The sequence below is a fragment of the Panthera pardus genome, unplaced genomic scaffold (genome assembly GCF_024362965.1).
Source record: "Panthera pardus isolate Hobbes unplaced genomic scaffold, ASM2436296v1 HiC_scaffold_24, whole genome shotgun sequence".
In the NCBI taxonomy this organism is placed as follows: Eukaryota; Metazoa; Chordata; class Mammalia; order Carnivora; family Felidae; genus Panthera; species Panthera pardus.
This window is the reverse complement of record NW_026526810.1, coordinates 113294486-113320883: the sequence shown is the minus strand read 5'-3', so window position 1 is coordinate 113320883 and position 26398 is coordinate 113294486. Positions and strand designations below refer to the sequence as shown.

Sequence of the window (26398 nt, the reverse complement as noted above, 5' to 3'; positions counted from 1 at the left end):
GATCTTCCTACTTGGTTTCTTCAATTGTGGCCTGGGAAACAATCCAAGTTTCCCGTGTGCAAAACCTGGGTGCCACTACCAAGGTTCACATCGTGACAAAAAACAGTCTAGAAGCTTTAAAAGGGTCAGGACACGGGGACCAAACAAAACCCAGCCAATACCACCTTCTCCGTGGTTGGATTTTCACATTTTATTTCTTGGTTCATTTCAATGACCTGTATCATGAGAATACAAGTGGGAAGGGCGATTTCCTCTTTACAGATTTTCCAGGAACAGCAGATTTGGGGGCAAACTTGAGTTCCATCAAGTACCCCGTCTGGGGTACGGGGCATCCTAAACTCTCCTCACTTCACCATCCCCCACCAAGTCAGGACCCCCCCCCCCGCCGCCTCCCATGGAGGCCCCAAAGCTGGCAAGGCCTCCAGTTAAGAAGCTGGCCTAGACTTTTTCTCTGAATGCCTGTTGGTACACACCAGGGCCTTTCCCACCGGACGAGTTCCTGTCGGACCACTTCCTGTCACCACTGGGGCTCAAGTGTGAGAGCAGTGCACACCTCGCCGACACAGAGCCCCCGGGATCACCAGCTCCCCTCACTGCTAGAGTGAGGCTCTAGAGGCAGGACCCTTGCAGGGGCACCAGATCCACCCCACACCCACCCACCCCAAACCAGTTGTACTGTTGGCTGAGATCCTTCCCCCTAAAAAGGATGGGCTGCAAACCCCTAAAAAGGAAGGGACACCCCGGTGACGAGATGCCACCCTCAGCCCCACCTCCTCAAGCACACAGCACGATGAAAGGCGAGGGGAGGCACCCACGGAGCAGACCCCAACTTCTCTCACCGTGAGGTCCCTCGGGTTCGGACCTTAGGGTGTGGTTGTCAGACTTGGGTCTTTGCCCGGGTCCCTTGATGCTGAGGTGCGGGTGTGTCCACCCAGATCGGGACTTCCCAGAGACCTAGGGATGAAGCATCTCGGACGACAATTGCAAGGCTGACTGTCCCGTGGCTTTGGCCTTGGATTCCCCACCGGCTAACAGGAGAGGAGCGCACGTCACTGGGCCATGAGGCCTCCTGGAACCCATGGTATTTTCTACGTGAGGACATCAGACAGCCACTCTGCAGCTGCTGGGTCTCGGCCAGCCCTCCCGCCTGGGGTGACCTCAGCAGGTCCCAGCACAGAAATTCAGGAGCGTCTGGGGTGGAGAAGGTGGCAAGATGACATCAGCCGAAGCCGCCTTATGCAGAGAGCTGCGGGGCTTGGGAGCGAGCACCCGGCCCCCCCGGTGTCCCAGTGATGGGTGAGCCGCCCCGCCTGCCTGTGCACGTGTGCGTTCCCCACAAGTGTCCCCGGTAGGGCTGCCCCGAACCCTGCTTCACAAGGCAGCTGCGTAGGAGGGGCTTTTCCCATCACGCTGAACCCCTCCCCCCACTCCATCCTTGGGGGATCCTCTGAGCAGCCACCCGCTAATGCTCAGGGCTGCCCTGAGCGGGTTACAACCAACTTTTGAGGCCACTCACAGAAATCAGAAGACAGACCGTCCCCATCTGCCTGGGACTGAGGGGTTTCCCAGGACACGGCCTTCAGTGCTAAAACCAGGAATGTTCAGGGCCAACCGGGGTGGTTGGTCAGTCTACACAGCAGCCAGGAAGACCGGGGGCTCCTACACAGCAGACAGGAAGACCGGGGGCTCCCGCCAGAGAGCTGGGCCTTCTTAGTGTCCCTAGGGAGCTACGTCACACCTTAGTCCAGGGTGACAGGAGCACCCCTCCTGTGGCACTGATTCGCCCAACCCTTTGGAATGCAGGGAACGGGGAGTCCTGGTGTCCACTGTCCCCAGAAGCCAGGACGTAGCAGGCAGGCTGGCAACCTCCCCTGAGCTCCCTGTCTTTGGGGATCCCCAGCCTGCTTATTTCTAGGCCTTTCTGTGTTCAGCAAAGGTTGGTTCGAGCCTCCCCCATCTTGCCCCAATCCTCCCAGGACCGCCAGCCTGAAATCAGTGCCCAGGGTGCCCTCAGATGGGGCCAGGTCCCTACACTCCCTGCCTTGCCACAGGCCCACCTGCTCCAGATCTGCCCTGAAGGCTGAAAGGGCGGGAGGTGAGAAGCAGGCAAGAAGCAGGAGCTCTGGGGAGTATCGCCTGGACCCTGCTCTTTTCTGAGCCAGTGCTGTTCCCAGCTGCGGACCCGGAAGTCACCTTGGCTGGCTGAACCCACTGAGTGAGCTCTGAGGTAGGGGCAGGAAGTAGCAGGGATTTCCCGGGACAGGAGGGGAGGAGGGCAGGTGGGCCCCAGCACAGCGGGGACAGGCAGGTGGGAGCACACAAGGGCGTGTGCCCGGGAAAACGCACGAGCTCTGCCAGCTGCTCCCTCCACGGCGAGTCCCTAACGGGAGCAGAGTGTGCCAAACTGAGAGGAAGGACGGAGGGTGGGAGCCGTCTGGGTCTGGACCGGGGAAGGTACGCAGCCTCCTGAGGGGCCCCAGAGAACCTCAGAGTAGGCGGAGCCTCTGGAAGAAAGCACCTGCCGTCTGGGGAGGGAAAACTTCCAGGTGGCGCCTAGCCTGGGCCGGGGAGTCCTAGGCACTGAGCACCGGCCGCCCAGTCCACGAGGTGGGGAGGGGGGGTGGGGGGTGGGTAGGAAATACGCTGCTGTCTCTTGGTGGTTTGGTGGGAAAGGCGGGGCTTCCTCCACGGTCTCTAGTCTCAAGGGAGTCAGCCCTTGGCCCGGGCGTCAGCACTGCCCGTGGAGAAGGAAAAACATACCAGAGAAAAAGCCAGTCACAGGTGAGCCCACGCCCTGCCCTCCCATCCCTGTTCCCCGGCCCCGCTGCACCCAGGACTCTGCACGCAGCCGGGAGGCGAGAAGCCCCTTCCTCGGGGACTGCTCGTGGCCATGATACAGGGCTTGAAGGTCGAGGCTGGTGGCTGTGGAGGTCTCCGCGTCGGGTCGGTCGGTCTGTCCGCGGGTGGGAGTCGGTCCATGTGCCGGGCCATCAGACCTTGGCCTCCAGCATCTCCAGGAAGAGTTTGTGCATGGGCACCTTGCCCTGCAGTTTGATGCTGTAGAAGTGCTGCACGGCCTTGGCAGCCGTCTGCCGCAGCAGGGGCAGCGTCAGCAGCAGCTTGCCCGTCCTCCGCGGCTCCTCGTGGCGCTGGCTCAGCTCGTAGTCCTGCAGAGCCTCGTGCAGCAGGTCCTGGAGCTTCTGCACTGCCTCCAGATCCTCGATGTACATGGAATCTGTGGGCACAGGGCTCGCGTCAGCGGGTGTGGCCGGACGCCCCGGGGGATGGGCTCCACCCTGGGGCCCCTGGGCCTCTGCGGGGTGGCCTTCCAAATCCTCACTCTACAAAGAAGGAGACTTGAGGCTCACAGAGGATAAGCGGCCAGCCCGAGGTCACGGAGGCCAATGACACAGCGGAGGCTTGGACCCCGGGAGCGATCTGTATCTAGGAAGGTCATCTCTCGAGAAACCACCAGGAGGTGGCGGCGGAGACCCTGAAGGACTTGAATGTGAGCCGACCCGTCACTGCCCTGGAGGTGCCAGGAGGATTCTGGAGCCAGCCTGGTGGGTTGGAATCCTGCGTCAGTCACTTGCCAAGCTGTGTGACTTTAGGCAAGTCATTTAACTTCTCTGTGCCCTGTTTTTCTCATTTGTTAAATGACGTAACAGCCATACCTACCTCAAGAGGTTGAATGACTTAATACAGGTCAAGGGCTGAAAACAGTTCCTGTCCCGAAGGAAATGCCCAGCTGAGGGCATCATCCCAGCTGATGTCTTCAGGGACATCACTAACCTGACAGAATGCCGGGTACGGAATCCACACACAGAGAAAGGGGCTGGGCTCTGCGTGGAGGTGCCCTGTGCTGGGGGACCGAGATGGCCTGGACGGACGCATGGGGCGCAGTGACGGAGGGTGCCGTGGGGAGCTCTCCAAAAATCCTGAGGAGGGCTTTGGATTCAGGCAGGCACTGGGGGTTCAAACGAAAGTTACCTAAATCCCAGCAGGGCAGGTGCTGACAGCTGGGTTACAGCGGGGTCGGGGCTGAGGCAAAGGCAATGTACTGGAACTATTCCCCAGCCTCGGGGAAAACACCCAGCCTTCTTCAGACACCCCTTAAAGATCTCGAGCCACCACACTGAACCGCAGTGTCTGATGCCTGCCAGAGGCGGGAAGGTAAGGGTGCATCTGGGTCAAGTGAGCCGAAGGCTCTGGGGAGGCTGCCAGGAAGACGGGGCGAGGCCCCAGAGTTCCTCAAGAGAGCAGGGCGATTCCTGTGCGTGCTGGGTTAGTTTAGGTACCAGACTGCCAAGGGCCGCTGTTCCAACTGGCTGACCCCAGTGACTCCTTCTGACCTTCTGGATCCACAGTCAGCCCATGCCTCCAGGGTCCTGCCTTCTCTTGGGAGAAAAGCAGAATGAGGAAGGCGAGAGTCTCAAGTCCTAGATGCTGTGTTATTTGGGCCAAGTTACTTAAGCTCTCTGAGACTGTTTCTTCATCTGTAAAATGGAGCAAATACCTCCTACCTCATAGGGTCGTGGTGAGGGTTAAAAGAGATAGCACATTACCAGGCACTTAGAAACCACCTAATAAACGTAATACCGTCATCACGGTGAGGACTCAGCCGGGGGGCAAGTGCCTTTAGTGCGCTGGGGCGTTACTGGCCCCATACCCTCCACCTTGTTGGAGCAGCGAGGACTCCTTCTCCACTTGGAAATGGAGCATGGCTCCATTCCTACACTCTCAGCTGTTTCCAGAATGTGCACTCGAGATGCGCTGGTCCCTGTAAGGCTGGGACGTGGCCATCCAGACTCCCTGCCTCCCGCTGGCTTCCTCTCCCCATCCCCCCACCCTCCCCAAGGAGGCCAAAATTGGCAGCTGCCTTCGACCAAAAATGAAATAAAATAACATTGCAAGATTAATTTCTCTGCAATCCATCAGTGAGTCTGTATCGATGGCATTGATAAACTGTTAATTACAAAATCAATGGCTATGAATTTTTTCTGCTGTCAAGGAGCCTTGGAGATGGGACTTGGGGTGAAAGATGGCCGGCAGGCTCCCGAGGGGCTGTGGTTTGGGGGCCCCGGCCTGTCTCTGATGTGCGTCACTCTTCTGCCTGGAGCCAGCCCCCGAGCCCCATGTGAGTGGTCCCATCCCATGCCCTCAGCCTGAGCAGTGGCACCGTGGGCCACCACCAGGACCACTCCAGCCACCTCCTGGCACCTGTCTCTCCTCCAGCTAACACAGTTTGGGGGATTTTCCTACCTTGCTGTACAACCTATCATGGCTCCCTGGACCGACCCTATGGCAACCCAATCCCTTCCTACCCCCTGCCTAGCCCTAGAGCCTCTGGTCTGACCCCAACCTACTTTTCTGGCCTTACTCATAGCAGGCCTATGCTTTCCCCCATTTCCTGCCCACAGCTGACTGCTCGACTATGCAGCCAGGGCTGTGAGCGTCACAAACTCCTCCTTCTCTGTTCTGAACTATTTGGACCGGCACGTAAGCCACAGGATGGCCTGGCAGGTGCCACCGGGCCAGAAGCGCAGGTTCCTGGAACTTCGTCTCCCATGACGTGACAGTGCGTACTCAGGCGAAGCTTGATCCAGCTGAATCTCCTGATGGGCTCGTGTCACTAAACCACTGTCAGTCCCCAGGTGCTGTGTGTGCATGTGTGCTTATGTGTGTGCCTGCGTGTGCACATCTGCATGTGTGTGCACGCGTGTATGTGTGTCGTATTTGTGAACATGTGTATGAGTGCATGTGTCTGTATGCATGCATGTGTGTTCGTGTGTGTGTAACTGTATGTGCATGTATGTGTGCCTAAGCCTGTGTGTGTCTGTGTGTGCACATGTGTCCATATATGTATGTGTACATGTGTGTGTGCACGTGTATGCATCTGTATTTGCACGCACATGTATGCGTGCATGAGTGTATGCATGTGTGTGTGCATGTATGTGTGTGCACGTGTAGGTGTCTGTATTTGCATGCATGCCTGTCTTCACACACACGTGTATATCTCTGCGCCTGTGTGTGTGCACGCACGTGCCTGTGAGATCAGGACGAGAGCAGAGCTACGGAGCCATCTGAACGCCGTCACGGCCTGACGTTGAGGGGTGGCACAGACGTGACAGCAGCACCCCACCTCTTCACCCTCCTCCTCCCCGCGTGGGCCAGCCCAAGCTCGAGGTCAGGGATGAAGTGTCAGGAGGGTCTAAAAGCAAAGACGTGCCCTCCAAGGCCCGGCAGCCTTGTGGGCCTCGCTGTCCCCACGCTGTGTCCTCTGCGTTCACCGAGTCCCCTCCGCCCACACAGACCCCCAGCCCCCTGCAATGGCTGGCTGAGGTGCTTCCCTCTCAGTAGGTGGCACAGGCTCACGAGGGGTGGGGCCACTGTGTACAGTAGGGACCGGCGGGGGGGGGGGGGTGGGGGGAGGGAGGGCGGGGGCTGTCACTGCCCATTTGTCAAATCTATAGACCCACACAACACAAAGAGTAAAACCTGGATGGCAACCAGGGACTTTTGTTAATAATAATGTATCAATACTGGCTCATTAATTGTAACAAATTGCCACACCAATACAAGATGTGAACGACAGAGGAACCCGTGCAGGGGTGGGGGATGAGGGTGGGATGGGTGCCACACCGTAGAGCCACCTGCTCAGTCGTTCTGGAAATTGAAAACTACTTTTAAAAAACCCAACAGCCCCGGCATTCTCTAACAAAGAACACACTACCATTTTGGAATCTTAATACGTAAACGGTCTGGGCGCCTGGGTGGCTCAGCCGGTTAAGCGTCCGACTCTTGTTTTCGGCTGAGGTCATGAGCTCACGGTTCACGGGATCGAGCCCTGAGTCAGACTCTGCTCGGACAGCACGGAGCCTGCTTGGGATTCTCTCTCACCTCTCTCTCTCTCTCTCTCTGCCCGTTCCCGCCCCCACTTGCCTACTTCTCTCTCTCAAAATAAATATTAAAAACAAATTTTTAAAAGATGTATAGGGTTATGTATAGAAGCGTGTAAAAGTTTAATCATTCTCTTGCATTTGTTTATTAATAAAAGGGAGTTGCACTAAAGAAAATGCTTCCCTCTCTACACTAGATCAGGATCCCCCAAAAGCAGAGCCCAAGACCAGGGTCTGGGTGCACAGATTTTCTGGAGGTTGTGCTCTCAGGAGAAAGGGAGGGAGGGAGGCAGGACAGGGTGAGGGTGGGAACAAGCAAGGTGAGGACGTGGCCTCCGCTTTGGCCTGATCCACGTAGGGCTCTGACCTCGCCCTGCCAAGAGTCCAGCCTTTTGTTCCCCTGTGTGGGTCGCCATTAGTTGATGGTGCCAAGGTGCCTGACTCTCCGGGCACGGCAGGTGAGGGCAGATCTTGGCCGAGGGGGCAGCTGTGAGCTATCAGCAGCACAACTCAACAGCTGGGGCAAGGGAGCACGAGCCCAGTAAAGGGGGGCTGAGCAGGGCAGCGGCAGCACCCCTGCGTTCTCTCTGAAAACATTTGTTAGGGGGACCACGGTCTCGGTTCGCCAGGGACTGAGGTTTCCTGGGACACAGGACTTACTAAAAGCCGAACCGTACCCTGCAAACCGGTCGCTTACCCTGTTTGTACCGTCTCCGCCTGGGAACCAGCTGTCCCTCTTCCCTGTGCGGATAACACTTTGTTTCCTCTAATATTAATAATAATGATAATAATTAATATTTATTGAACATTTGCTCTAGGCCAGGCACTGGTCTAAGTGCTGTATCTTCAGTCAGTCATTCAAGACCAAAGTGCTTGGAGAAGGTACTGGAATGTCCCCATTGTACACACAAGGACAGGGCTAAGGAAGGTTGCCAACCTGCCCAGGCCACACTGCTACTGTCAGAGCTAAAATTTGAACTTGGGTCCACCTGACCAGACTTGACCGAGGCACACGCACTGCCCTGGGGAACCGTGTGTGCCTGCCTGACAGTCTCTCTTTAGGACAGGGAGCTTGATTTTCTCCTGCATTCTCCACCCCCTGCCTGGCACAGTACCCCGCATACGGTGGGTGCTCCCCAAGTGTGGACACAGATGACAGTCCAGCTCGCTCACCTGCATCACGAGCGCCCAGCCCCTGTCCCCAGAGATTCCAGCCAGGAGCTGCAAGGGGCTGAAGGAAGGGAGGCGAAGCCTCCTTTTTAAAGTTTTATTTTACTTTTATTTATTTTTTATTTTTGAGAGCGAGCGAGCGTGCACAAGCTGAGGAGGGGTAGAAGGAGAGGGAGAGAGAGAATCCCAAAGCAGGCCCCCTGCCCAGTGCGGAGCCCGACACGGGGCTCGATCTCACGACCCTGAGATCATTGACCCGAGCCAAAATCAAGAGTGGGACGTGAAGCCCTCCTTCTTAACGACAGACCAGACCACTCAGCTGGGAAGGTTTTCTCTCTCTTGTGCCTGAGCGATCTGACTGGCAGATTCAAGGAGTGGCTACGAGCTGGGGGTTGATTTTGCAACGAGAGGGCCTTGGTTTGAGTCCTAGCTCTGACACCCTTTGACAGTGTGGCCCTGGGCAATTTTCTCCAAGACTCAGTTCCCCTGTCTATAAAATGGGGTAAAAATCATGAGACCCTTGCTCACAGGGTTGTTAAGAATTAAGTAAGTTCACAGCTAATTTATTTAGCAGGTTCAACGCTTACTGTAAGCCCGGCGTGTTGTGAGTGTAACATAATGATGTACAAATAAACCCCCTCCACTGTCTGGTGGGGGAGGGACTCTGCATTGTTCCCCTTTTACTGATAAAGAATAGGAGGCACAGAGGGAAGCGACTTGCCCAAGAGGCAGAAGCAGGATTTGACTCTCAGCGACTGTAGAGCCTCTGTCCTTAACCGGTGTGCTGGGCTAGATAGCAGAGGCTCAGTTCGTAGAACGCCCTGCAAATCAAGGGCTCAGGAAGCACCTATCGCGGGCCTTGGTCACCACCCTTTTCTTTTAGCTCCAGGCCAACCCCTTGCACAACCTTTGGTGACAAGAACCTCCGGCATCTTCACGCCACCCTGCCTCTCACGGTGGCCCCGCTCACGAGCTCCAGGGCTGTGCCCCCCGGGGCCCAAGAAGACCTCTGGAAGGTCCCACTGTGGGGCCCCTGCCCGCCCTTACCTGAGTTGGCCAGAGCCAGGGCCTTGAGTGTCACAAACTCCTCCTTCTCCACCTTGAGCTTCTTGTACCTGCGTACCAGCTGCAGGATGGCCCGGTAGAGCTCCAGCAGCCCCGCGAGGCGGGAGTGTTCCTCGTCCATGATGTAGTCCTCAGCATACACCAGCTTGTCCTCGTAGGGCAGCGAGCGGTACACGATGCCCAGGATGAGGATCTCCATCCAGGCGCTCTGCAGCAGGCTCATCTGGTCCCCGAGAGAGAGGTTCGAGAAGCCTGCGGGAACAGGGGGCAAGGAGGGCAGCAGCAGTCAGGAGGGCTGGCTGGAGGAGGTGGTCCCGGGCCCCGATCCTGCCCCTCCCTCCGTACCTACTGAACTCGTCCTTCCCTTGGCCAGTGAGTCAGACGAGGAATTCACGGAAAAGACTTATGTAATGAGAGCTCGGTCAATGTTGACAATTGTTATTATCACTCTTGTTGTTAGTTCTGTGCTATTTTCAAATGTCTGGAGAGGTTTTTTTTGGTTAATTAAATGTGTTTGTAATTGAAGGGGTTTTTAAATTCATAGGATCAAAAGGCGGCAGTACTGGGTCCCCTTCCCTCTGGGGACTTTCCAGATCCCTCTCTCTGCTCAACCAAGGGACATTTTGGCGTTTTAATGTTGCTGAGTCTCAGCTGTGTGTGCCGACCCAGGGGCCCAACTGGGAGAGAGGACTCAGCTGTTCCCAGCCAGTGACCCCCTAGTGACCACAGCCCGGGCTGCTAAGAGCTCAAGAGCCCCCAGGGTCAGGGGGCACTTTCTCACAGAGCAGCCTCTCCTCCAGGGGTCAGACCCCTGCTGTCCTGGCCATCACTCTCCACCTAACGATGACCCAAGCCGTCCCGCATGCCGAGAGCTTAGAATCATGGGAGTTTCCCCCTCCCTGCTAGTAAGGAGGCTGACCCCAGAGCAAAAGGAGGTCGGGATGGGGATGGCTCCTGAATTATGACATGGTCTTGTCCAATGTGTTCGGGAGATTGCCTGGGCCTGAACCCTGACTCCCCATTTCCTAGCTGCAGGCTGACCGTGTGAAAGTTGTAACTGCCCCAAACCTCAGCATCCCCTTCTGTGAAATGGGTATAACTGTTAACACCTGCTTCAGACTCTCCACGAGGTCTAAATAAGACAACGATTATGGGACATACAACATGTTCACTGAGCTCGTACTATGGCTATTAATGATGAGATGAAAAGTCTTCATGTGCAAAATGAGAAGTGTCTGGAATTGCTTTATACATGTACTTAACTCAGGCATGGAACAATGAACATTGTTTCTTTTTTAAACTCTTGCCCATTGCAGGGCTCCAACTCACAAACTGTGAGATGATGACCTGACCAAAAACCAAGAAGCAGATGCTTAACCAACGGAGCCAGGCATCCCGGAACAATTAACATTTTGATCTGAGAGGAGGGTAGAGAAGAAGGAGCAGGAGGAGGAGGAGGAGGAGGAGGAGGAGGAGGAGGAAGGAGAAGGGAGGGAGGGAAGAAGTTGATTTTTAAACTTCTCGGTCACTAAACACAAGGTGGTAACTTCGGCCAGAAATTCCAAGATTGGCTCCCACACAGACGCCGCCAGACTGACGGAAAGAAGGAAGAGTATCCATACAGCCATCTGTATGTACCATGCATCCTGGGCGGCCGGGTCTGAGTTTGCCCACGTGGGTCTCCGCTGCATTGGCCCCCTGGCACCTCACCCAGTGTGGGTGCGGCGCTGATGCGGGGGCTTCGAGGGTGAAGAGGTGGTTTTCAGACAGGCCCCCTCTGTTCCCTACACCGGCGGTGCCCGGCGAGCCTGACCGAGGGGTGATGCCTGTGGCTGTCGTTACTATTTTTGTTGTTATTAGCACACTACTGGAATGACTCTCTTCTTCCTTCTGGGCACAGCTGGAGGCCCGGGGTGGTCCTGAGCTTCTTGACAGGCCCATCGCTCTGGGTTTCCGTGGAGTCTGTCCCACCCCTCACCTGCCGTCCCCCGAGTCTAAAACCCACGGTCCCTCTCCATTTTCCAACCAGTGCGCGAATGTTCGACCTTAGCGGGCACTCCTGGGGCTCCTGGCTCACCACCTGGCTGCTGGCACCCATCAAAAGAGCTGAGCAATGACACTGATGGACGGGGCAGGCCTGGATTGACATACCTCCTTGGGGAGAGGGGTCAGGTGTATGCGTGCTGTCTGGATCCCAGCGTGAGAGGGGGTGTGTGGCAGCCTGTGGTGGCAGGGAGAGCCGGGAGGTAATAAAAGGCAGATAGAACGGACATCCAATTTCCCTTATCGGGCCTCTGAGCGGGAGAGGGCTTGGGCGACATTAATTAACAGATCCCAATCAGCCAGCTCATGAGGGTGTGTGCACGCAGGGACGTGGGGGCTGCACTGGAAGCAGACAGACCGGGAGGGAAGATGTAGGAGGTGGACGGGGCAAAATTAACAGACAATTGCAAAAAGGGAGGTGAGGTAAGAGCGAGACTTCTGGAAACGAAAGAGAAGGGACCCCTGTGACGCCCATCACGAAGGTACCATCACCAGAGGCACGTTAACAGCATCTTCGGTCTCTTCCTTCATCCAGCACCTCCTCACTGGGCACCTGCTAAATGCCAGGCCCTGTGGGCAGAACAGTGAGCTCCAACCAGAAGGGATCCCTGAGTGCAAGCGCTCACGGTCAGGAGGGAAAGGCATGCCCCGAGCACCGAGCTCTGCCGTGACCCTGAAATTGGGGCAGTGAGAAGAACAAGGGGGGTGGAGGGCTCTGAGAACTTGGCCCAAACAAGAACCTGCCGAAGGCTTTGCAGAAGGAGACTTGGGGCTGAACCCTGCAGGGTAGGAGGGGCTCTAAAGAGAGTGGCGAGGGCCCCACTGGCGAGCACACCCCAGGGTGCGGGAATGAGCTGCTGTCCCTCTCCCCACCCCCACTGCCAAGTGCCGGCTGGGACAAGGGAGATGAGCAGTGCATATTCCCAGCACAGAGCACAACAAATGCCATTGGACCCTGACTCCTAGGTGACAAGAAAATGGTCCCAAAGAACTCGCTGAGACCCTCTCAGTCCTTCAGCCACGAGTTTGAATTTCGGCACCTTTTCCCATCGTGCAGAAGCCAGAGACACAGGCCTGCCCTCTGGGAGGAGGGGAGCAGGTGGTGGGAGAAAGAGGACAGCGCCTTTGAGAGTTTGGGCCACCATCTGAGGATAGACCTAGGCCTGTGTGAGGACCTCTCTGCAGTGGACTTGGCCCTCGGCCCCTGACCTCTCTCCTTCTCCTTGAGTGGCTCCGAAAGGAGCTGGAAGGGGCTTTGAAAATCCAAATGTACTCTCCAAAGTGCTGAATGGTATATAGAGGCTGCTTCTCTTTATGCAAGGTAGGGGGGGAAATATGTGGTATGTCCTAATATTTTAAAAAGTTCAAATACTTTCTAGTACTTCAAAAAAAGACACACTAGAAGGAAGAACGAAATATAAAAACAGCCCTAGGAGGAAGGAGGGGAGGCGACAGGGCTGGAGGGGAAGGCTCTGTGTGCACACTTCTACCTAGTTTTGGTCTTTGAACCTGTCCATATTTAAGATGTCCCAAAATAAAACTAAATCAAGCATAAAACAAAAGGCATGCTTCCTTCAACCTGGAAATTCCACTGCTAGGAATTTCTCCCAGAAAGAAAAGGATGCACAAATACACAGAGATAAATGTGAAAGGGTGTTTTGTTCCATCAGTCTGTAATGGCCTCAAGCAGGAAACAACCTAAATGTAACTAATGTGATTCGTGTAATTACTACATAAACATAATTATTAGCTAAACGAATGGCACGTTAGAAGCCACCAGAAAGAATGAGGTAGAACTATTTTTGTGGGTGTGGAAAGACACCCATGAATGTAAGGAGGACTTAACTATTAAGGACACAGATGCCACGACCAGACCCTAGAATCCTAGCTCTGCTGACCACTGGCTGTGACGCTGGGTATGTCCACTCCTGTGTGCCTCAGTTTCCTCATCTGTAAAATGGGAATAATACTTCCCTAATGGGACTGCGTGGATTGAATGAGCTAACGGGCAGAGTACTCGGTACACTGCCTAGCACAAGGGAAGTGCTACCATGTTATAGAATTCAATGAAAAAAAGCAAGACATAGAGCAGTTGTTCTAGAATGGTCTCACGGTGGGGAGAGAACATACACACACACGTACGCACACAGTGGCTGTACGTGCACAGGAAATTCCCAGAAGGATGTTTAAGAAAGATGAGGGATCTGGAACTCCTAATTTCCAGCCCTCTGTCCCTGCTGTCATCTTTGGTAAAAGCACATACTCTTTCTTTTATTTAAACCCAGACCAAGGGCTGAAGCACTCCTCCCTGTCCTTCGGCCAAGCACCCTCCACGTCTGCTTTTCTGTGCTGGGCTGGGTCTCCTCCTCCATCGAGCAATTAGCAATTCTGGAAGAGGGTGGCTTCTGGGAGAGGCTGGTGTGGCCCAGGCCCCCGGGCGAGAGCACTGCCCGCTGGAGGTCCTGCCCTGCCCCAGCTGGCTGTCCCTGCCCGCCTCCCCTCCTGGGGCCCTGCTGCCCACCCCCACAAAGTTGCTTTATCTGCACCAACTGATCTGATAACAGTCAGGATCTTCCCAAGCCCCCATCCCCCAGTGGTTTGACAGCATGAGCTCCTAGAATTTAAGGAAAAAAAAAAAAAAAGAGCACATAATTTGTGGCAAGTGGAGTTCATAATCTGTTAATTTATTATCGTTTCTGTCGACCTGGAGGGCCATTAGCAGAGGTAATAAAGGGAGATGTAATTATAGGATCTGAGGCCACTCCAGACACAGCTGCTGTCACTCGGCAGCCCATATTTCATCGGCCGCTGGCATTCTTCTCTCCCCAGCGAGAGCCAGACGGTGGCTACCTGGGAGCAGGGCCTCTGAGGAGCCCTCCCTGAGGAGGCCTCTGGGGGGTCCCCCCCGCAGAGGTGTGCACGTGTCACCCTGGCCTGGGAGGGCTCCCCTGGCTGGCGGAGCCTCCAGGCCACCTGGGGTGACAGGACAATTCATCAAGCGATACCCACTGCCTCTTAAAGGCTGCTGCCCCTTGCTCGAACCTGTCGCTCCCGGGGAACGAGGGGTGGGCGCTCTAAAGACTCGGGCTTATCCTCTGGGCAGCCCAGGACTTGGAAAGTTCAACTCCAGGTAAAAAGCCTGCATGTGTGTGGGGTAAGGCCACTGCAGACGGACTGAAACAAAGGAATGGCTGCTATTCTGAGTGAGCCGCAATCAGCCCGAGCTCCCTAGGGAGCTCACCCGTGTGAAAGTGTCCTGTGTGTTCAAACATGTGAGTGAAAGCCGGGGGGGGGGGGGGGGGGGGAGAGGGGGGCTGCTGAGAAATGAGTTTTGTGCTCAAACGATCCTTCCTCCTGGCCAAGCGGGTCGCTCAGCGCCTGTGTACATATGTTAGCTTCTGGCCTGCAGCCTGAAAACTTGTGTTCGTGGCGCCCTGCTGCCCTTCTGGGCTTTTCCTCCATGGCCACTGCCCATCAGTCCTGAAGGCCTAGCTCAGCGTCTGCCCTCTGCCCCCGCAGCCCATGGCATCCCTCTGTCCCATGGTTCTCCTTGCTGCCTCCTAAGTGTGCAGGAGATGGGAAACAGGGTAGAGGTAAAGGGAAACAGGCAGTGGGGTGGTAATATTGAAGCAAGTGTCATGGAGGTTCCTCATGGAGGTCTGGTCTATTTTTGTATGTTTCTCTCATGAGAAAGTATTTTGTTGGGGGCGCCTGGGTGGCTCAGCAGCTGAAGAGTCCGACTTCGGCTCAGGTCACGATCTCACGGTTTGTGAGTTCAAGCCCCATGTCGGGCTCTGTGCTGACAGCTCAGAGCCTGGAGCCTGCTTCCGATTCTGTGTCTCCCCCTCTCTCTGCCCCTCCCTGCCCTGCTCATGTTCTGTCTCTGTCTCTCTCTCTCAAAAATAAATAAACGTTAAAAAAAATTCTTTTTGAGAAAAAAGTATTGGGGCGCCTGGTGGCTCTGTCAGTTAAGCGTCCGACTTCGGCTCAGGTCATGATCTCACTGTTCCGAGTTCGAGCCCCGAGTCGGGCTCTGTGCTGACAGCTCAGAGCCTGGAGCCTGTTTCGAATTCTGTGTCTCCCTCTCTGTCTCTGCCCCACCCCCCCCCACTCGTGCTCCCTCTCTCTCTCTCTCTCACACACACACACACACAAACATTAAAAAAAAATTAAAAACAAGTATTTTACTAAAAACAAAATTATCCACCTTATTTATAAATGAGATCCTTGGGGCAGAAATTAATCTACTTCTTTGTATCAGCCACAACTCCTAGCAAGAGACCTTACTCAATAAATGCATGCAAAGGCAAGTATGAAGTGCCCTCTGTATGCCAGGCTATGGACAGATACTGAGAGGTTAGCTCGTACTGAGTCATGAGACGTGGTCTCCTGTGCTTAAGGAAAGTGGGCTGGGCTCTGCTTCAGAGTGCTAACCTGAGCGGTTTTAAGGAACCTTCTGCTGTCCAGGAACCAGGATGGACAGGAGCTGACGTCAGTCCCAGGGTGGGGCCCTGGATTGCATCTACCCTACTAAGAAACCTGGTCTCTTTCTGGCTCTCTCTCTCTCTCTCTAAAGGCCAGTGAGCAGGTCTTCAGGGGAGTTTTCTGTCTAATCTGAGATGGGATTAAGTCGATTAGTTTAAACATATCAGGCACTTGATATGTCATCGCCCCTAATATGAGGTTTACATGCAGTGGCAGGAGACGCTATTAATTAATTTTACCTTAAACACTAGAAGGTCAGGCCCAAATAATTCAGCATGCAAATTTATGCAAAATAGGCAAATTAGTGTTTCAGACAGACAAATGAGCCCCTATGTTTATTTTATTTTTTAATCAAAAAGAATCCAGCTCTGGACAAGGGAAAAGGAAGATGTGAAAGGAAGCTTTTAATACTATTAGCAAAGACAATGACACAGTCATGGTCCCTGCCACTTATCAAGCACCCACTGTGTGCGGGGGCTGGGCTGACGGCCCTGTACCATCTATTACGATTCCTAATTCACAGGCAAGGACACCGAAGCTCAGAAAAATGAGATCTCTTCACAAGGCCAGTAAGGACAGAACTTGGATCAGGGCTCGGGTCTGTCTGGATCCAAAGCCTGGGCCCCTAACAGCCACTCTGCTCGGCCCACCTCCCTCTTGGTCGGGCACAGATGGGAGATGGCGCTGGAGGGAGGGGAGACAGGAGAGAGGAACGGGTGCAAGGGAGACAGCGCCTCCTGGTTCTACGCCTCCCTGTAGAGGTGGCAGAAGGAAGCGGTGACCTGGGGGACCGCCAGGCGCCACCCCTGAGCCATCGCTGGGATGCGATGGAAGAGGAGCGTGTGATGGCGGGGAGGGCAGGATGTGAGGGGCAGGGGGAGCTGTACCGGATTCGGCCCCGGGTCAGTGGAGCAATCCGGGCTGAGGTGTCTTACGCAGTGGCCTGACCCCACGTCTGTGCTGAATCAGCACAGGCCAGATTCAAAATTACTGAGTGTGTAATCCCAAGAGGCTGAGCTCCTTAGTAAGGGCGTCCAGCTCAGACCCCCGGTGAGGCCCTCCCCGAGTCGGAACGCCAGGGGCCATCTGCACAAGGAATGCTACGCTTCCTGCCAGCTAAGTGATACCAGCATCAGCTCCCGAGCCCTCGTCCGCAGGAAGACTCCTTCATATAGGTTGTGCACACACGCGTGTCTTCTATAAAAACATTCTGACTCCCCCCAGTCAACTGCGGGCCTTGGCATCTAAAGTCTCAGACACCTTTGCTACACCACCGTGCATGCTACATTCATTTTTCAGGGCCGGCAACACACACAAAGAGGACCTACAGACAGGAAGATAAACTGCCCCATGTCACATCGCTAGTAAGAATCCGAGTCCGTGGTGGATGACTGCCAGAGGAAAATAGGATGTCCCCACCACACTATGAGACAAGCTGTAGAAACCTTACGAGGCATAAACGGCACAGGCTTTCGAAAGCTCCCCAACACGTGTGTAATGCAAAACACGTGGGTATCGGCGTCTACAAAAATAAAATTAAAAACCAGCTTCCACCGTCTGTCCAGACGGAGGATGCTGAAGGAAGGGTGTGGGCCACACGCAGCGAACAGCCGTATCCGGAGTCCATTATCACCTGAAACGTATTTATTACATGCACCTTCCACGCCACCTATTAAGAGATGGGCCTCCCGTAAGATCAGGCAAGTGGCAATAGTGAGCCGGCAGTGAACGTGAACATGGACCACACATCACACTCATCCTTGCATTTCATCCCCACGGCAAAGCCCACGAAGGAGGTACTGCTATTATTCCCTGTTCACAGAGGGGCCGGGTGACCCGCCCAGGGTGACACAGCTAGTGAGCCGCAGACCCAGATATTGAATCCTTTGAATCCCAGACTTTGACTCCCCAGCCCATGTTCTTAACCATCCAGTCCACCGGCCGCTAAAGGAAGCAAGAGACTCAAATTCTCTGCTGCATTTTCCCAGCACATTTCCAATAAGGTCTACAAGAAAACCCTTTGGCCTTGAAGGACTCAGAGAACTTGCTCTTTGAATCTCACCTATTGTAAGAAGCAATCAGCAACCCTCGAGAGTGATCACTGATTCTGAAGAGCTCCCAGCAGTTCAGGAACGTTACTGGACCTCCCAACACCTGCTTACCTCCAATCCCACAAAGAGAAAAGGAGCCCAGAAGAAAACACAGCTCCTGGGTCCCGGGGCTCCCATGCATCAGAACCACGGTGGTGGGGACAGTGGCTGAGAGTCCCTGGCTATACCACCCCCGCCCAGTCCTACGGGACTCACCTGGGATGTGCTTGGCCCAGCCAATGATGACCACGAGCTCCCTGTCTGCCAGGTCACAGAGAGTGGTCAGGGCCTTGATGTCGCCCTCCGGCATGCCAGGGGGAGGCATGGCATAGAGCTTGTCCGGCTCGGCCACCAGCAGGTAGGAGACAATCTTGGTCACTGCCAACAACCAGAGGAGGAATGTGAACGTTGGGGGAAGAGGAAGGGGCCGGGGTGGAGCCTGCGGTGGCTCGGAAAGAAAAGTTGGGTTCTGAGGAGTCTCTCCCCTCCCCCTCCCCTTCTCACTCCACAAACTTGCGGGCTGTGTTGATTTGGGCTATTAAAAAATAGCCCTCCAAGGGAAGTTGCTGATGACTTCCCTTGAGAGGAACCTGCTTTGAGTGGCAGGTGAGGGCGACACGTTCTGGATGCTGGGGCCCATGCCTTCTTAGGATCATGCTTCCTTTGGAACCACATTCTGTAAATCCCGCATGGAAAGGCCTTCCGAATGAAGCCTGAAGCACCCGACACCCAGCCGGCCACCAACGCCACCTCCCCAGGATCCACACTGTCTCTAGCCAGCAGCGGGAAGGCGGCATCTCCCCACGGGGGCCAGATGTCCCAGGTACCCATGCTGGCAGAAGGAGCATGGACTGCCCTGACACTCACATGGCTTTTTAGCGGGTGGAGAAATCTGTAAGCTCAGGTATGGGCTGCTCTCAGAGTCCAGCCGTCGCTTGTATTTCTGGCGGCCTCCACGCACTCGGTCAAGGCGCACACCTGTTGGGGAAGAAAGGGGCAAAGTGTCAGGCTGTTCAGCATCAGGGGTGTTAGCACTAACTCTGGAATCGCAACACTGGCTTCGGCCCCCACGACTAGATGGCTTTCCAGCTGCCCCATGACCAGCTCAGCCAGGGAGTCCTGCAATCCTAAAACAACTAACGGTAATGACCCATCCCAGCTGCCCTGGGCCCGGCCCTGCCTCTGGGTTCAGCATCCTCCTGACATCTATCCCGAGCAACCCACAGCTTGAGTCTTTCGTCTCCAAAGAGAAAGCACAACGTAACCACTCCTCTAGACGTTAGGGAAGGAAGACTCGTTATTTTAGATCTGCTGTGAATCCAGGGAGGGCTGAGTTGGCTTGCAAGATGGGAAAGGAACTCTCTGCCACTGGCAGTCACCTCCAAAGAACAAGAACAAGAATGTTCAGCCTTTTCACGTAAGCAGCATCTGAATGGGTGTTCATTACAAATGTCAATTTCTGGGTCCCACTTTCAGAGACCGTAGGATGGAGTTCTACGGTCTGTCTTCTAGACTAAAGGGAGTGTGAGGGCTGGTCCGGGCAGTGGTAGTACCCTCAGTAGCAAGGGTGTGGGTAGCCGTGGACCAGACTCTCCTGGATGGGGACGCAGGTGGTCCTGGCCACACCTGGAAAATGAACGCCTCAAAGTCTCCCAGCAGCAGGTGCAAAAGCAGGTGTGGCCACTCCACACTGACATCCCTTCCCAGGATGAGGCCCGATCCTACAGAGATCTGCTATTTCCCTGGGTCGATACGGCCTCCAAGGAACCCACCCCACCCTCAGCAACTGCTGTCTAGACAGACATGTTCACACCATTTGACATCCCTCACCAGCCTGCAGGGTGGACAGGACCTCAAATAGGTTCCTCATCCAAAGGCACACAGCCACAGACTGGACACCAACCTATGTGGCCTGCCCTGAAAAACGGGTGGGATCCAACAAATTAGCTCCAAAGTATGAACTATTACAGGAAACAGAGCGGCTCCCTTAAGCTTACCATGAAACGGGCCTTGATTAAAACGCATAAAAAATGAGAGAAAGTGGGGCGGCTGGGTGGCTCAGTTGGTTAAGCCTCCGACTTCGGCTTAGGTCACGATCTCACAGCTTGTGGGTTCGAGCCCCACGTCGGACTCTGTGCTGACAGCTCAGAGCCTGGAGCCTGCTTCAGACTCTGTGTCTCCCTCTCTCTCTTCCCCTCCCCTGCTCACACTCTGTCTCTCTCTCTCAAAAATAAGTAAACATAAAAAAAATTTTTTTAATAAAAAATAAAAATAAAAAAGTAAGAGACAGAGTCCTGAGAGGAAGAGAGCTCAGTGGCCACCTTAGCCTCTGAGGTGACAGGTCAAGTTCAACTTCCTGTTCCTTTCCCCAAAGGTCAACAGCATCACCCTCAGAGTCCTAGTAGTTGATCTTCAGGGCACTTTCCCGCTGCCACCTCCTCCTGCCTGTCCTCCTAGCTTGGCAGTGGTGGTAGCTCAGGCCCTTCCTGGGGAGAGGCCAGAAGGCAGCAATATGGGTGACCGAATGGAACGAGGATTTAGATCCCGTTCAGGCCAGAGGTGATTTGCTAGCTGTTTCTGAGGATGTACAGCTACTATGGTTAAGTCCCTGGGACGCGAGAGGAAGTTTCCAGGGCAATGAGAGCCATAGAAAGTGAAATCACTTTGTTTGCTGAATAAGAGGGACCAGCCTTTCAACTGCTAGTTGCCCTAAGGGAACTGGGGTGGGGAACTGGCATGGTACCGTGCCCACGTGCTCCCAGTCAAGGGCTCAGACCTCTTCCTCCTTCAGGGCAGAGGGCAGGGAGGATGTTGTGAGCCACCAAGACAGATGGCCCAGGGGGACTCTATGTGGGGCCAGTCACTGCTCTGCATTTTCATCAGCGGCGTCCTTTTCACCCCCCGGTCTGACATTCCTGTACTTGATGCTGAACATGGCTGCAGTAAACTTTTCTGGGGGGAGACGGTCTACCCAGCATCCCACCCCTGCTTCCCGCTTAAAGGTAATTCCCCTATTGTGGGTCATCTCGCAGTGGGGGGGGCCTGTGCCCACTCCAACTCTGGGTATCTAACTCGACCCTCTGGAGGCTGAAGCATGGGCTGGTGACTCAGGAACAGCTAACGGGAAGCTTTGATCAAATGGCACCAAAACGGAGGGGGAGAGCTGCTCACGGCTGCAGCGGTGGTCAGCAGCGGGGGTGTGGGCACCCTGGGCCACACTCTCCTGGCTACTGTATCTCTAGTGCCTAGGCTTTCTGGAGCTTCCCTTGGTCCTTGTCTGGCTTCTGAGTGTGGTCCTTGAGCCTCCTGAGAAGCTTCCAGTGAACTCCCCTGCTGCTTTGAGGGGCAGAGCGGATTGCAACTGACCACGCCTACAGTTGGGTTGCCTTGGACCAGACCCTGTGACAAGGAGAGTTTATCTGGAAGGTGAACCCAGGAAGAAAGCCAATCACGAGTGTGTTCCTGAGTAGGTGAGCAGGTTACTGCCGTTGCCAGCTGAGGCTCAGCCTCCCTGAAGACCCTGGGAGACAGGGCAGGACACTCCCCAGTTACCCTGCTGCAGATGAGGGCCTTGGGGCATCCAACCGCCCCTCCTGGCAGTCACCAGCCCTTCCCGGACCGGGGCTGGGCGGGCTGTGGGGCCCAAAGCCAAGCCCTGGGCACAGCTGCGGTCACCAGGAGGCAGTTCAGTCAGCATGCATGTGACAGAGCACGGAGTGAAGGCAGGTGGGACACCGGCCACTGCCCTCCTTCTCAAAGGGTGGTCCGGGCCAGGCATCATCCGGGAGCTTGTCTGAAATGCAAATATGTCAGGCTGCCCCCTAGGAACAGGAGTCAGCACTTCAACAAGGTGACTCGGAGGCACAACGGTGTTTGGAAAGGGCTGCAATACAGCATCCTACAGACTGGCAGCGGCCCGGACCTTGAAGGGGACAGAGGAGGCCCATCCGGTGCAGGAGCTAAACCCGCATGCTGGTGGGGCTCTGGCTCCCAAACGCCAACCCCTCCCTTCTGGCCCCCTCAGTGAGGGCAGAAGGAGCAGGCACACAAAGGCAGGAAGGATGGCTCCTCCTTTGAAGGTTTTGTGGGGAAAGTCCTGTTTTCCTGACACCCTCCAGTGATACAGCTACAAAGCAGCTCCCCCCCCGCACCCCGCCTACAACACAGACACCGGACGTCGTGAGCCAAACCCTCCACCAGGCTCTGCTTTGTCTTAGAAAGCTGGTAAGACTAAAAGTGAGAATGCCCGACTTCATTCACACAGGATGAGGAGGGGGCCCATTTCCTGCGCACCTACTGTGTGCCGGGGTCTGACCAGAGTCCAGGATGAGCCCTTCCCCACTTCACTGACTTTCTCTCCTGAGGCCAGTCTCACAAGCTCTCCCCTACACCCACCCCGGGTGGTGTAGCAGGAGTGGGAACTGCTCAACAAAACCCTGAAAGAGGCATGGGTCCCTTAGCAAGGCAAGGAGATGAGCAGTTGCCACTTCTGTCACAACCTCCATCTAGAATGTTCTTTGTCCTGATATAGGGCCTGGCCTGTAGTGGCTGTTCAAGAAAGCCTTGATGCATATAGGAACGGCTGGGCCTCCTTCCCTTGGGGGCTGGGTGCTTCTTCCAGAGATCCAAGCTCCAACAGCACCTCTACAACCAGGGGCTGCTCCCCGTCCCATTACAGGGTCTGTCATGGTGCCCAATGCCCAATGGATGCTTAGAAAGCCAGAGCTGGGGGCGCCTGGGTGGCTCAGTTGGTTGAGCATCTGACTTCAGCTCAGGTCATGATCTCACAGTTCATGGGTTCAAGCCCCACATCAGGCTCTGCCCTAACAGCGTGGAGACTGCTTCAGATCTTTTGTCTCCCTCTCTCTGCCCCCCCCAACCCCCTCAAAAATTAACATTAAAAAAAAAAAGCTGCAGCTTTTACTATCATCATCATCATCACCATTATTATTACCATTTTTCCCCAACAAGTATATATAATTGTCTGGTAAGTCACAGTAATAACAAACATGAGAACAGCCTAAATTGTGGAGGACTTTCTCTGTGTGTTGCCCTTTGTAATCTACAGCATATAAAGCAGGCACAATTATCCCCATTTTACAAATGAGAACAACCGAGGCTCGGGTGACTGAGTAATCTGCCCAGTAAAAGAGCCAGTACCTACGCTCTCTGCTACTCCAGGGTACAGCTCCCCTGGGCCTGGCGGGTGTAATCTCTCCTCTAAATTTTCTCCTTCAGATCTTCACAGCAGGATGGTCAATGGCTCCAATCAATACATGCATCAGTTATCAGCTTATTCTGTTTTCTTAAGAAAAGTAGACCGCTGGGTTCGATTATGCCTCAATTGATGTCTGGTATGAGCCAGGTTTGCATCCTGGCTTCCTGCCTGCTTTCCCAGATCTTCCCCCAGCCACAAGCCCATAAGGGCTCCACCCCATGGGATCCACTGGTCAAGGTCCCAGACCCGTCTCAACGGCCTTGGCCCAGTTGGCTCTCATAGCCTTGGTCTCGTCATCACCAGGTATGGGGAAGGAGGCAATGGTAATATCAACTCTGCTCACAGAATATGGCTCTTGTGACACCAGAATGACACAACAGCGGGGAAAGGCTTGGTAAGTTGGCAGTGGTTCAACAGGCCAAGGGAGGCCATCACTGCCACTGCCCCACACGGCAGCATTCACTGCACTCTGTGTGCCACCTTGCGCTTGTTTCCCTCTGTTCCTATCCACTTTTCAGTTCAACGGGCTCCTAAGGGAAAGGGCCCAAGTCAGCTCCATTTTCACCCAGCCCGTGGTAGGCAGTCAAGTGTCTGAGTGAAATGATGCACCAGTTCAAATGAAGCCCTGCAGGCTTAGGAAACAAAAGACTCTCAGGGTCTTATCCTTTTCCCAGCTTTCATCTGTTCCCCCCAGCCTCTAGAAATTCACTCCCTTAGGACAGCCCATTCCTCATCAAAGTTTCCCCTTGTATTGAGCTAAATTCTGTCTCTAGGCCACTTTCTACCTACCTTCCATCCCATCCAATGAGACTACCCCCTTTCACAAGACAACCCCTTATGGACTTTAACATCCTTGGGCACCCTCCTTCTGTGGCCAAGCACTCCTTATTTTCTATATTCGTACAGTGTTTTCAGGCCAATCACCTCCCTGCCTTCTACACATTTGTCTTTATTGATGTGGTCTGCTCTGAACTGAGAATGGTCAGCTTCTTCAACACAGAGACAGTGGACAGAGGTCTGAATTCCTCTGCCCTCTGCCTAAACAGACGCTGGTCAACTGTGTTTGTACGTATTATCTGCCAATGTGTTTTTATACTTTATCTAGAGTACACTGCTCACAATTTTAGTAAATGAGATAATGGCATGGACTGGGTTCTCATCCTGAGCGCTGCAGCAAGATGCTGTATCATGAATCCTTTAAAAACAAATCACCAGATTGTAACGGTTGGGTCTGGCAGACATTATTAGTTGTGTACCCAACTATCTTTTCATTCCCTTTCTTTCATGCTAACAGAACCTGGGTTTTGTTTATAGAAACATCCTACCCCTAGCACTATAGTCCTACCAATCCTGGTTCCTACTTTCCCAGTTTCTGTGGTAGCAAGTGCTGGTCATATGACCTGGTTCCAGCCAATGGGCTGTAAGGGGAAGTCCATGTTGGGGGCTTCCGGGAATGGTTTTGCCTTTCTGGTACCAGAGACAGATATGTTTGGTGCAACTCTGTTGCCTTTCTCCTGCCCTGACCTGGAAGGTGAAGGTTAGAGCTGTGGCAGCCAAGTGAGGACATCAAAGAACACCAAAAAAAGACAGAAAGAGCCCGGGAAATGCCAGCAACTGCCGATCTCCAGAATCCCTGGTAGGTAGGGAAATCAATCTCCTTTATCGATGCTTAAGCTACTAGCAGTCAAGTTCTCCGTAACTTGCAGCAGAAAGCAATTTTAACTAATAAAACGGACAATTACTTTTTAAATTAGGATGCTTAAGTCTTACAAACACCAAATGGGGAAAAAAAAAAGAGAAGGCAACTTGAACTTGAAGTAAGAGTTGGCTTATTGTTTGTGTTCTCAGAGTTTTAGCAAACTATCTAAAAAAGTAGGCTCAGGGAGTATATTAAAATACTAATTAACTTATAATCGCTGTCTGGGATTATTAGATTCCATCATCTTATTGATACTTTCTGAATTTAAAGCATTCGTAACACTTACACGTGAGCTATTCCAGAGGTCTAAATACCGTAATGAATACACACCCTTTGCTGAACCACCGTTCAACACCGTTAATCCCTTAACACGTGCAGGCCAAAATTTAAGCATTCACAAATTTGCTAAGAATACAAAAAGATCAATAATCCCTGGAATCCTGTGCAGGATGTTCCTGTGTAGACTGAGTCCTGTAGTTGACCTCAGGACTAGACAGGGAGCCAACACGACAACAGCCCTAAATCTTGTAGACAAGAAGGTAAGGAGAAGGTCACATCTACCGAGCAGCCGTTACTTGGCGCTGCCCTCTGCTCTGAGCATTTCACGTAGGGACTGCAACAACCCTAGAGGGAGATTCTATTAGCCCGTTTTACAGATGGAGAAATTGAGGCGAAGCGAGGGTGTGTAACTTGCCGAGACCACACAGGTAGGAATGCAGTCTGACTTTGACCTCTGAGAACAGCTACAATTCTCACCTTCTCGTTCAGGCAATTCCTGCCAGATCTTTTCAGGCTGGCACTGTTAAAGCCTCCCCACTGTTGCTAGTCCTGGGGTCCATCACCACTTCTGACTGGTTCCCACGATCGCACTCACCCCTCTGTAAATAGTGCCTTCATTAAATCCTCTTTGGTGGCCTGTGAGGGGACATCGGCTCCTGCCCAGCCCTGACCAAGACAATGGGGAGGTGAGATGTGCTCAGTCACGCTTGCAAGGAACAGGGGGAAAGGGAGTGTGAACGGGAGGAGGAGCCAAGTCCATGCTGAGATGCTTCATCACAAGGCCTGAAAGCAAAGACCCAGAACCTTCCTGGCTGCAGCTTGCCGGGCATGCCTGGTGACTCTGTTTGGAGGGAAGCAACTGTATGGGGGTGCACAGAGGTCTGTGCCTCTAAAGCAGAAGAAAGAAGCCCTTGCCTCAGGGTCAGACCTGGATGGAATCCCTGATTCTAACCCCCCCAGTACCTGAATGACCTGGAACAAGTTTCTTCACCCTTCTGGGCCTCAGTTTCTACACCTGTACTAAAATAACAGTGTGGCACCTCATAGGATTGTCGTTCAGGATTGAATGAGTTAATACACGTACAGCACCGAAGGTGGTGCCTGGGCGGCTCGTCGGTTAAGTGACTGACTTTGGCTCAAGTCATGACCTCCCTGTTCATGAGTTTGAGCCCCGCCTCAGACTTGCTGCTGTCAGCACAGACACCCCTTCACGCCCTCTGTTCCCCTCTCTGTCTGCCCCTCCCCTGCTCATGCACTCTCTCCCGCTCTCTCAAAAGTAAATAAACATTAAAAAAAATGTTTAACTAAAAAACTAAAAAAAAAAAAAGATAATAAAGCACTTAAAATATTGTAAATGGCACCTAGTAAGTGACCATTAAGTGTCAGTTAATATTGCTATTATTAAAAATACTTCGCCCTTGAAACCGTTCCCTATCGTGACTGTATCAAT

The 26398-nt window shown here is 53.9% G+C and overlaps 1 protein-coding gene across 2 annotated transcripts in view; it reads right to left on the bottom strand.

Moving 5' to 3' along the window:
* Nucleotides 1-1665: 1665 nt before the first annotated feature.
* ESRRB (estrogen related receptor beta) overlaps nucleotides 1666-26398 on the bottom strand; it is a 171676-nt gene continuing 146943 nt past the window's right edge. For both annotated transcript variants that reach the window (XM_019427247.2, XM_019427246.2), the window contains exons 4-7: nucleotides 18620-18730; nucleotides 17969-18130; nucleotides 9117-9386; nucleotides 1666-3235 (exon numbers count right to left, since the gene is read on the bottom strand). In XM_019427247.2, the coding sequence (XP_019282792.1) occupies nucleotides 2991-3235; nucleotides 9117-9386; nucleotides 17969-18130; nucleotides 18620-18730 (788 nt within the window). In that variant the 3' untranslated portion in view covers nucleotides 1666-2990. The remainder of the gene's footprint in view (nucleotides 3236-9116; nucleotides 9387-17968; nucleotides 18131-18619; nucleotides 18731-26398) is intronic.